This window comes from Equus caballus, chromosome 16 (genome assembly GCF_041296265.1).
Source record: "Equus caballus isolate H_3958 breed thoroughbred chromosome 16, TB-T2T, whole genome shotgun sequence".
Lineage (NCBI taxonomy): Eukaryota > Metazoa > Chordata > Mammalia > Perissodactyla > Equidae > Equus > Equus caballus.
Window position 1 is genome coordinate 70,522,531 of NC_091699.1, and position 12,272 is coordinate 70,534,802.

Sequence of the window (12,272 nt, forward strand, 5' to 3'; positions counted from 1 at the left end):
AGAAGGTATCAATGACTCTCCAGTATCTATACCATGAAACTCAGAGCCTGAGGAACACGAGTTTTCTCCTTCTGTTTATTCTCCCACTCGTTCTTACTCTTCAGCCACAGGTTTACTCACTATTGCCCAACAGGGGCCTGTCTGCCTTTCCTCTGGTATGTCTGTGCTTACACTGTTACTCTTCTGCAGGTGGCCCTTACTCTTCCCCACCCCACTTCTCATTTCCTCCATCAAGCCTTCCCAGATCACGAAGTGCTCCAGCCACAACCCCTCACACCCAGGTCAAAGTAATCTCTCACTCCTCTGAACCTTTATGACATGGTATGTGCGTTTATCACTTTCCAAATAATCATGCTTCCAAGTACTATCCAAAACGTGTGCGTACATTTCTTACCACCCCTACTAAACAATGAACTCCTTGGAGGCACTGACTTTTCATGTGTAACAGGCACTCACGGTTTGCGACAGGAATTTAACATTAGTATCTTTACAAGAATCCGTACAAACTGAAATGTTGCCTCCTAAGCTACAAGGATTTTTCCTCAAAATACTGATAACATTTTAACAGTGGTATAGTTTTTTTAAAACCTTTTTTGTGGTAAAATATATAACATAAAATTAGCCATTTTAACCATTTTTTAAGCGTAAAATTCAGTGCCTTTAATTACATTCCCAATGTTGTGCAACCATTACCACTATCTGTTTCCAAAATTTTCATCACCCCAAACAGAGATTCTGTACCCATTGAGAAGTAACTCCCCATTCTCCCCTCCCCCAAGTCCCTGGACCTCTTCTTTCTGTCTCTATAATTCTGCATATTCTATGGGACCAGCCCCAGAGTGTAGTCGTTAAGTTTGGCTTGCTCTGCTTTGGCCATCGGGGTTCACAGGTTGGGATCCTGGGCACGGACCTATACCACTCATCAGCCATGCTGTGGCAGCCACCCACATATAAAGTGGAGGAAGACTGGCACAGATGTTAGCTTAGGGCTAATCTTCCTCAGAGAAAAAAAAAATTGCATATTCTAGATATTTCATGTAAGTGGAATCATACAATATTTGTCTTTTGTGTCTGGCTTATTCTACTTAGTGTAACATATTCAAGGTTCAGTCATATTGTAGCATGTATCAGAACGTCATTTCTTTTCATGGCTGAATAATACTCCACTGTGTATATACCACATTTGGTTTATCCATTCATCTGTTGAGGGATACTTGCGTTGCTTCCACTTTTTGGCTATCATGAATAGCTATGAACACTGACAAGTATTTGTTTGAGTCCCTGTTTTCAATCCTTTTGGGTGTATACCTAGGAGTGGAACTGCTGGCTCATATAGTAATTCTGTTTAGCTTTTTGAGGAACAATAGCAGTATAGTTTTAAAATCCAGATGCGTGGTCGTTTGGTGAACACAACAGCCACAAGAATCTCCTTTAGCAAACAATGTGCTTCTGGATAGATTTCCTTCCTTCCTACCCACTCAGGCCCCAGGTGATGATCTAGTTTCGAGGAACCCGACCCTGCTTTGGGTGCTATTTTGATTGTATTGACACTCCTGTATCGCGGTTCTCACTATGCTTCAACCCTGCCTTTACACACATAAAGAAAGGCAACACTGCAGTGGAAACTCTCCAAATGAAAAGGATGAGACTAAGCATCATTCAGATATTGAAGTCAAATTTATATCCTTAAGGCATTTAATAACATCAGATGAAGGAAGATACATAAAAGGAAGGATATTTTTCAGAAAGTAAGATAATATAGGATTTTGTAAAGGATGACTTCTGTTGAACTCATTTCTTATACCCAAACAACCATTTAAAACACACTAAACTTGGACAAGATGTATAAGCCTTTACTGTTGCATGGAAAGGAGCTCTTTTTCATGCCAAGGTTAGCAGCCTGGGATTTCTAAACTGACGTTATCATTACTATTACCACCAATTTCCAGAAGGTTTTGTAAAAATGTAAATTCACAGCAACTACCTGGAAGGATACACACAAAGGGCTAACCTGGAGCATCTCTGTGCAGGGGCAGGATCAGAAGCGGCCACGAGGGGGATCTTTCACTTTTTACTCCACAACTTTTGCATTTCAACTTTTCAAAAATATGCATTCTTACATTACTGTGTAATAGCTTAAAAGTGTATTTAAAATTTAAGCAATAAAAGGCAATGTTAGTAAAAAAGATGAGCTATTAAAGGGAGCTAAATGGGCAATTCTAATAATATCACCATCTAACACATACAGAAAACTCTAATCTCATTTGAACTTTACAACACTATGTGGTAGGTAAGCCAGGTATATGGCCCTTTTAGTAAATGAGGAAAAGAAGGTTAAGAAAACTTAACTTCTTAGACAAATGCATTACATTTTTTTAAAATGTTTTTCATTTTAGCCTTTAAATCATCTTCAAAAAAGGTATGATTTAGCTGTAAAACTTTAAAACCAACTGTATCTGATTACATAACAGCTCTCCCAGAAGAATAAAAAAAAGCAGTGACTTAGTTGGGTTTACATATTTAGGAAACAGAAAAATAATGGTCAAAATGTAATAAAGTCACATAAAAGGAAAATTTATTATTTTCCCCCATGCTTGAAATGTCTACAGACTTCTCAAAGACATTTTATCCTAAAACAGCACTCCCCCAAAATCTGAATTTGTGGGTTTCAAGTCACCATATGAGGAGTTTATTCATAATATTAATATATCCATTAAGTAAAACCTGAAGATTAAAAGACTTGGGCAAAATATGTCATTTATTATGTGCAGACATACTGACTACAGGCCTTTATGTCTGCAGATTAGTTACATAGCTATAACTAGTCAATTTAGCAAAGCTTCAGGCCTAGGCTATAAATAACAGCTGCAAAACTGACTCTAGTGGCCCAGAGTTCACTAGCTATCTAAAAGGCATAATTTTACAATCCAAGACAGGGCAAGCTTTAAGAAATCATTACAATAGTTGAGAGAGTATTTTTCTCCCAAATGAATAGAGCCAAAAGGCAGGGGAAAAAGCCTAACCAAATGCACAGTATGTGAGGTGGGAGACTATTTCATCTGTGTATATACACATAACCAAATAGTTCAGAGACACCAAAGAATTTGATTTACATGGCAATTTAAAAATATTCACTTAAAATACTCTTGACCTGGTCATTGAATATAAACTGCGTTTTGTTCTAAAGAAATCGACTCAACATAATATACAACATTGAGGATTTAACTTTATGTGCTCATACATAATAACATATTTAACAATTGCATTTCACCAAGTTTTGAAGCTCAGTAACTTCGAATCCAAATATTTTTGCCAAGTAAAGTGGTAAAATTACTGAACACAAGCAGTGAACCTTCAAGAGAAGTGATTCTCCCACTGATTTGCAATAATCAACTGTTTATTGAGAGGTCACTATGTGCCAACTGCTACATTTTAGTAATGTGCTTAAATTTAAAACCATACACTGGATACGAATTGAAGAAGGGCAGTCCAACAAGGGATTACTACACAAGATACATTAATTGAAAGCCAATTAACTCATTCAAAATATAAGTGATAGTTGATGAAACTGCAATTTCCTAAGAACGAAGCTATAGAGCTCGCATGCTGAGTAATATTTTAAAAATTATAAAAAATAAACACGCATGCACTCAGTATTATCATTTAATTCATACATTTGAATTGGATGCTGACTTCAAAAAGTGTCCCCAAACTAAATGATCCATTTCCATCTCAAACAATAATGTAAGTTACAATATTTAAAAATTCAATCCCATAAGATACCAACACAAAACATAAAACCAAACTCATTTAAGTTAGCTGAATATTGGGACTACTGTATACCATTAAGTCAGTAATACTAGTAAGCCAACCTAAAGTAGGAATTGTAATTCATATTACTTAAGCAGCCCTAGTAGAAAATGTCTTCAGAAAATAAACCAGTCTTTATTTTCACAAGTCAACATAATATACATTCTCTTGCAAAATAAAGATGACTGGTGTTTTCTTTGAAATCAAGGAGATATTTTTTCAAAATGCTTAAGTATGTCAAAGTTTGTCTTCTTACCACAAACTACCCAATAGCCATCCATCTGGGTGCTTCACCTGACCACAGGTAATGTTCAAAGGTTTCACCTTGGAGGGGTAATTATGAGAGTTCTCCAAGGAAAAAAAGGTCTGTATGCTCAGCAGCATAAATCTCTCACACGTAAATTCAGCTAAAATGGTGTGAAACTAAAGTGTACTTATCCTGTTTTTTAAAAGTGATTAACCCCATGAAAACCTTCAAACTGTCTACAATTTTAAACCTGCACTTATTCACAAGAAAGCCATTTACGTTTTGATAAATGTTATCAGTTTTAAAACCATGCTTTAAAAAACTTTATAATTTGATCAACTAAAGCTGTCTGCACTCACAAAAGACACACATGGAAGAGAAAGGAGACCAAACCGGAGCAATAACTACGTAGCACAAATCCACCAGGGGGAATACCCACGCGTTCAACACAGCCAACCAAGGGAAGCTACAGGCTTCCATGTGAACAACGACTCCAGTAAAATAAAAACGGCAAATATCACAGCTCTAAGCCATATCCATTTCTCCACTTTGTCAACTGTCTGAAAAGATTCTTAATAGCCATGAGAGAAATCCTCAAGAATGATTAAGCAGTACAGTTACAAACCACAGCTTAAGAGCATTTCAAACTCAAAATGACTTTCCTCACAAAATAGGACATTTTACCAAAGATCATCCCCCACCTGACCAACATTAAGAACATATGTAACCAAAATGGCAATATTAACGTTTCCATTTAATCCATTAACCACAGTTTAGAAAGTTCAGTGTTAATAAGCAAAATGCCACTGAGTATTTTCTTCTCAATAACGTCTTCTACCTCTACCCATAAATGTAGCACCCTTCTGAAATCTCACAGGTCATTCCAATGTTGATCCTGAGAAGTGAGAATCAGGTTAAACGCTACACTTAATTTTTAAACTAGGGGAGTAACAGAACCTAACAATTAATCTCCCTTAAATAAATGGCTCTATTATAACATATACTAAGTCCTTCCTCACTCCACTGTTGATTTAGTAAAATCAAGTATTCCACCTTGACTCAACAGTAACAAAATGGCTATTCTAAATAAATCAAGTGATCAACAAACCCTTCACAAGCTGATATCAAATTGTTTTCAAACTGAAAAATCCATACAGTCTGAGTAAACCACCCTCCAAGAAAAACACCCCTTTGGAAGAGTTTAAATCTATAAAATAATTTAAAACAAAAATCTTTTTATCAAAGTCACCAATTATTTCCTGAATTAGCCTGCCAAAAGTCCAACACAAACTTTACATATAATGAAGTAAGTTTGAGGACCGAGTATTTGATTTAACTCTATGCTCTATTAGCTCAGTAGAGAGCCTGAAGAACAGATTAAGATAGCAAAGCAATTTTCTAAACCAAAATCTACCCGAGCATCTAAAACGTTTTACATCATCCTTATCGAAATATCAAAGATCCGCGAATAAGCAAGCGTGCATCTTGAAATTCATTTTACAGTTTTGTTTCATATAAGCAAAACTGTCCACTCCAAATCCATTACTTCTCTTCAACACAGTACTGAAATTGTCAGAGGCGCATCAAAACATACTCAGGGTAATTAATTTCAGCTGTTATTTGATGTGAGCACCAAAACAAGCATTAACGAAAGAATAAAAGCAAAAGTTTATAATAATAAAAAGAAAAAAAAAGCTAAAGGTTAAAAGAACTTGAAGAAGAAAAAAATTTGAAAAGAAGCTCACCTGCAATTAGGTGGAGGGTCTAAAGTGATGTCTGCCAGTTCCTTCTGAATCCTGGAGGCAGGGAAGAGAGAGAGAGAAACACAAGAAACATTAAGGCGCTGGGAGCCTCCCACCTGCAGTGTCTAAGTCTGGCAGACAAACCTAACCGCCGGCCAGGAGAACTGGCTTCTACCGAGGAAGCAGGAGTCTACACATCAAAAGCCGCAGGTCTGTAGTTCAGGGAAAACTTTTTTCACCGACGCGGTGAGTTGCCGCTCCGGGGTCTCTTGTTATCATGTCTCAGGTTTGGGTTCGAATCTTGCCTCGCACCCTAAGCCACTTCTATTTCTCGGTGTTTTCCATTTCGGAAATAATTTTAAAGCCTCTCACTCGCGGACTACTTTTCTGCACCGTATTAGAAAGTGTCGGGACACCGTCATCTTCCCCATCGGCCGGGAGCGAAGGACGCGCCCCAGTCTCCGCCCCTCGGGGCCGCCGGGGTCACCCCAGCACCTCCGATGTCCTCACGCCCACCCGGGGCCGCCCCGCGTCCTCCGTGACGAAGCCAACATGGCCGCTCCCCGCGAGGCCCCTCGGGCCCAGGCTGCCCTGCTTGCCGTCGGGGTGCCGGGTGGCGCAGGCCCAAGGTGGACCCCGCCGCCCGCGGGTGCCCTCCCCGCGCGCGCCCGACGGCTCGGGCCGCGCACGCCGGCCGCGCGGGTCGAGTCCGGGCCGGGACGCTGGTGGCTCCCCAGCGGCCTCGCCCGCGCCCCGGAACCTGCGGCCCGCTGCCCGCCCCTCCGGCGAGGCCGGCCTCCGGCAGGCGGCCGCGGCCCGCACAGGTGCACCCGGCCAGCCTCGGTCCCGCACGCTCGCTCGGACCCTCGGCCCACCTTTCCGGACCGGCTTCTCCCGGACCTCCTCTCCCTTCCTTTGGGTCTGTCCCCTTCCTTCTCCATCCCTCACTGACACAGAACCCCGGACCCCCACCCCAGTTTTCTATCTCCGCACCAACCCACGACTTCACAAAGAGCCCCCTCCCCCACTCCTAGGCCGACGCCACCAGGCAGTTCACACCAAGCCCCGGCCTTTGTCTTCTGCTTACCTAGGCGCTTGGAGCATCAATTACTACAAAGTTTAAGGCCTTTAAGCCTATTCAACCTTCTAAACGGTGCCTTCTATTTTTATAACCTTTCCTGCTCCTATCATATAAAGCCCTAAAGGGCTAAGTTACAACTTAAAAATCTCACCGAGGCAGCACAGTAGTAAAAAACTAACACACACATTCTAAAGGCAATCTGAATCACAATGGATGCTTTTCTCTTTCCAAAAGTTTTCTGAGGCTAGGAAGATAGGCTGGCCGGCTGCGATGGGGCATAGGTTTTGGAAGGCGTTGTTTTTTCCATATATAAGTAAAGAGAAATTAAGGCTGGTGATTGGGGAAGTTCTTTAAATCTTCCCACTGGAGGACATTTCCTGTCCCCTACAAATCTGGTCAATCTTAGAAAGGGGTTTGCTCACAATCTCTACTGACATCTACTTGTCTGTGTTCTGCTAAATTCTGTCACTACCAATACGAAGCATTTCAGTTCTGGGACATTCACAGCCCTGCAGGTTGCCTCATTATTGTACGTTAGACTAAAAGTTTGGAACCTTGGTTTCCTGATTCTTTACCCGTATCTATTAGAATGACTGCATGTTCAGACCTATGTACATAGGCAAAAATATCCTCCCCCTGAGCACACTTGTATAAAAATACATAGTGACTTCACTTCTTGCCAACCCAACCTCTACTATAAAATATCCCCTGAAACAGTAGTTGCTTCTTTAATACCTAAGAAGTGTCATACCACACAGCTTTATCCACTTCATCTCTCCAACAAACATCTGCACCATTTCCAGAGCACTGGCAAAAGATTTATAAAAGTAACTCATATCTATGTTCCATAGAGTAATTCTAGCCCAGATCACTCTTAATGGGGGCTTTCCTCTACTGTGGACTAGAAATCACTTTCCAATATGCGGTTACGTAACCTTCTGTCTGCCAATTCAGGCTTCTTCTTCATTCTATCTCCTGGTATACATGCCCCTTCCAATTTTGTAGGCAACGCCTACCCTCCAAATCAATATATTTCACAGAGCAGCTTCTACAGGGTACCACTAACATCAATTTTCCCGTTATTCTTTCCTAGATACACTGTCCCTCTCCATTTTTTATCTTTACTATTAACCTTAGCTCTGCTTTAACACTGACAGCCACTCTTTCAGCAAGATAGGGAGCTAAAACTAATGTTAACTTTACAGGTAAAATTACTATTTTAGCTTCCCACCGTTTATTTATTTTTTTTTTTTAAAGATTTTTAAATTTTTTTCCTTTTTCTCCCCAAAGCCCCCCCGGTACATAGTTGTATATTCTTCCTTGTGAGTCCTTCTAGTTGTGGCATGTGGGACGCTGCCTCAGCGTGGTTTGATGAGCAGTGCCTTGTCGGCGCCCAGGATTCGAACCAACAAAGCACTGGGCCGCCTGCAGCAGAGCGCGCGAACTTAACCACTCAGCCACGGGGCCAGCCCCCACCTTTTATATTTTTACACCTACCATCTCTTTTCCAGGCATTTCCAAAGAAGTTTTTAACGTACTTAGCATAAAAGGACAAATTGTCTCTAATGAAAAATCCCTCTCTGTAATTTGCTGACTCAAAGCAGACTATTCTGACACCTGTCTCTACCCTCTCTAATATATTCATGTACACCAGGGATATCCAGCAAAATACAAAAACACCAACGAGCTAAAGCAAGTATCCTGCCTTAGTCAGGTAAGGCCAAAAGTTGACCCACTGTGGATCACAGAGACCAGAGGAGGCAGATTAAGGAAGGCCCATCCAAAGTGGGCAGGGTAGATGCCAGGCTCTGGGATAACCAGCATAGGGCTAATCAATGAGGGCTGGGAGAGCTCCTGGGAAGCTGATACACAATCAAACCAAACCTCTGAAAATCTTGTCAAGGCATCTTGCCACTTAACTCTAGACCTCTACACTATTTCAAATAAGCTAAAGTCACTCCATCTACCCATGGTTAGGTCACCAAAGCACTTTACCAACTTTTCAAATTTCAAGTCAGGGAGAATGACAGAACAAACTTTCAAACTCCTAGTTCCAGGCTCACAACTCAGTGGAAGAGCTCTAAGGCCTCATGTTCCATTTTATTTTACATTCTTTTTAGAAAGATATCCCTCTCTAACCCACCATTTGGACTCCTTAGTGTCTTTCTGGTTTGCCACTTCAAAGTTTAACGGCCGTCCACCTTAGAGCAGAAGGACTTAAGAAAGGGTTTGGGGGTTCCCAGGAATCTGCTATAGATTATTTTAAGGGTCAAGGGGATCCGAGGATATTACTGAAGGACAATAGAGATAAAAAGCAGCTTCTTCCAGAGACAGAAGAGGGAAGGAGTAAAGAAAAAGAGCCACTGCTTGAATTCAACTTGAAAAAAATAACATTTTTACAGCATAAGAGGAAATAGCATGAAAACAATCTGAATCTCCTTGAAATTTGTTAAATTGAAGTTCTTAAGGAGAACAAGAAAGAATCCCCAAAATAACCTAGAATAACCATTTTACATCATTTATTGATTCATTTGCTTCAACTCTTCAAATCAGAAACATCTCTTTAAATTCCATCCAAAAACATCTCTTTCCACCTATTAAATTTTTCACCCAGCTAACATGAGTAATTCCTTATGCAATTTGTCAAGAAAGCTGTTCAAAAAAGATGTCTGTGCAACAGGTGAGGAGGAAGTCGGATGGTTATAGAATTCATTTTGACAGAGTTGTCTGGGCAGGAATTAGTAATTAGGCGGGATGACAGCCTTGGGAAAGGTCACAGACTAGTGATTAATAGGACAAGAAATTTGAAATCAGATTTGGGGGTCACTAATAAAAGTAATGAGGATTTGTACAAACTTCAGCAAGAAATGGAAAGAGGCAAGTCACCACAGCCGCATGTGGACGATGATTAAAAGAAAAAACAGAAGAAGCAATAGAGAAAAATAATTAGGGCTTTCAAGGCCCTTTTTTCATTTTTAAGAACACATAAACCATGAGGTGCTCCTTAAGCTACCCTCTTTGGGAGGCCGACCAAATGCAGCAAGCAGCAGTTCGGAAAATAGGAAGCCTGCGGAAAAAAGAGAGAGAGAGAGAGTACGGTACCTCTTGGCGCTGGTGGAGAGGAGTTTGGAGCTTTTGCTCATGCTGACTTTACTCTCCTTCTTCTTGGGGGTGTTTGTTTCTTTCTCGGTTTGCTGGTTGGAGGACGAAGATGAGGAGGAGCTGGTGCTGGCCCTCGAATCGTCATCCGACATAGCGAACCCCCCACCCCACCCCGCAAACAGCCCCTGCAAGGGGAGAGAAACAAAACAGAAAGACATCAACCATGCAGCCAGTGTAAATACGGAACTCGGGCGCTGTCAGGAGGGCTTTGACCAGAGTACCCCCGCCGCCCACCGCCCTCCACTCGCTTTTCAAAGTCTTCAGGCCCATTAAGGCTTTTGCAATCGGACGCTGCTTGTTTGTTTATTTCTGGCCCCAGGTGGGGGACGCGGTGGGAAAACAGTCTTGAGCAAAGCGAGCGGCCCCTCCCTCGCCCCCCGGGGCTCCCCTCGGGGCAGGGAGGGGACCCGCCGAGCGGCGGGGGCGGAGGGCAGGGCGGGGGCGCGGGGCGCCTCGACGGGCCAGGGAGGGAAGGTCCCGGCCAGCGGCCGGCCTCGGGGCTGTTTGTGTCGGCTTTCCGGGGGTCGCGGGGGGGCGGGTGGCCGGGGCCACACTGCGGGGCTCAGGCGCGGAGTTTGGCGAGGTCGGGAAGCGAGGAGGGCAGAGAGGAGTAGGAGAGGAAGCCGAAACGGGGGGACGGAGGCGAGGAGCGGGTGCCCGGGTGGGGGAAGGGAGAGGCCGGAGGGGGGGCAGGGGCGACGAGGCCGAGGCCCCCCAGCGCCGCGCCCCGACGCCCCTCCCGGCCGGCCTGCCCCTCGGCCGCCCGGCTGGGGCTGCGCGGCCGGGGCGGGGGTCCCGGGCACACGCCCGATTGCCACCCCGATTGGGAGTGGGGGTGCGAGGGGGGGGGCCTCGGCCTCCTCCGCGAAGGAATAACAATGAGCCCGTCCGCCCCGGAGGGGTTAATCCCCGCGGGCCCCCGCCCGGGGGGACACGGGGCTCCCCTGGCTCCCCCTCCCCCGCTCCCGGCCCCCTGGGCGGCCAGTGGGGGGCTCCCGGGGCAGCGCTGACAGTTCGAGCCACAATGGCCCCCCCGGCCACGACACGGGCGGTCCCCGCACCCCACGCGGCCCGGGGTCCCTGCCCACCCCCCGCGGGCGGGCCCCGGACCCCTGGGGCTCCCTGGCCCGTCTCCGCCCCCCCGCAGCCCCGTGCCCGGCGGCCCGGGCGGCGCGGATCGGGGGAGGCGACGAGGGGTGTCCCCGAGGCCCGGCGACGCGGCCGGGGGGCGGCGGGCGGCGGGGGGATCCCCGTACCTCTCTTTGTGTCTGGCTCCTCCGTGCCGCCGCGGCGGCTGCTGCTGCGGCTGCGGCTGGGCCTGGCCACTCGTGTCTCTCTCTCGCTGGGAGAGAAGCGGAAGTGCAGCAACAGCAACTATTAAACAGGCAATGGCTTCCCCCAGCCACACACGCTCGCACACACACTCCTCCTCCTCCTCCTCCTCGCCCTCACCCCTCCCCCACCCGCCCGGTCCCACCCACCCGCGCTCCCCTCCCCCTGCACACCTCCGGGGGGGCGCGAGGGGGACCCCGGGGACCCCCGCCCCCTCCCCACCCACACCCCGACCCCAGCGCCTCCCCGGGACGCCAGGGAAGGGGGCCAGGGCTGTGAATTTTCTCTCAAGTGGTTTGGGGACCTGGATCCTGGACTGGAGAAGGGAAGCCGTTCCAAGATGGGGGGCGCTGGGAGCGATTGGAACTGTATGGAATAGGGGGTCACGAGAAGAAGTTCTTTCCCATAAGGGCTTTTGGAAAGGGGGGGATTGGTAGATTGGGCGAAAAGATGGTAATCTGGTGGCAAGGACTTTGGACTAGAGAATGCGGCGGGAACTCCTTTTAGCAGTGATCAGCTTAAGGGGAAAAAAAATCCCACAACTGGGTTTTCCTTTGGGTTGACACTGGCTTCTCCCTCTGGCGATTTACCTGCTAGGAGTAGAGGTCGGTTTAGGCAGCCTGTGAGAAAATCCCAAACTAGGACTTTGCTGCCAGGCACGTGCAATTTTACAATTTTAGATTCTTCCAGTCACTTTTTAAAATAGAAAGTGGTGGTGTTTTATAAAAGTTATACAAAAGATTTCGTGACAGGTAAAGCCAACGTGTAACAGCCTTACAAATGTGGGAAATCACTGGGAATAAACCTTGTACTACTGAATTATACAGGATTCAGAATTTTTGGTGTCAACTTACTTTAGAAAGAAAGTTTGATTTTTGGAAACTGATTAAAAGTTTGG

The 12,272-nt window shown here is 45.2% G+C and overlaps 1 protein-coding gene across 1 annotated transcript in view; it reads right to left on the reverse strand.

The window, feature by feature from the left end:
- Window positions 1-11,511, reverse strand: part of UBE2E1 (ubiquitin conjugating enzyme E2 E1) — a 74,430-nt gene extending 62,919 nt beyond the window's left edge. The window contains exons 1-3 of the mRNA XM_005600899.4: window positions 11,299-11,511; window positions 9,983-10,167; window positions 5,803-5,853 (exon numbers count right to left, since the gene is read on the reverse strand). Of these exons, the coding sequence (XP_005600956.1) occupies window positions 5,803-5,853; window positions 9,983-10,134 (203 nt within the window). The 5' untranslated portion in view covers window positions 10,135-10,167; window positions 11,299-11,511. The remainder of the gene's footprint in view (window positions 1-5,802; window positions 5,854-9,982; window positions 10,168-11,298) is intronic.
- Window positions 11,512-12,272: the final 761 nt, after the last annotated feature.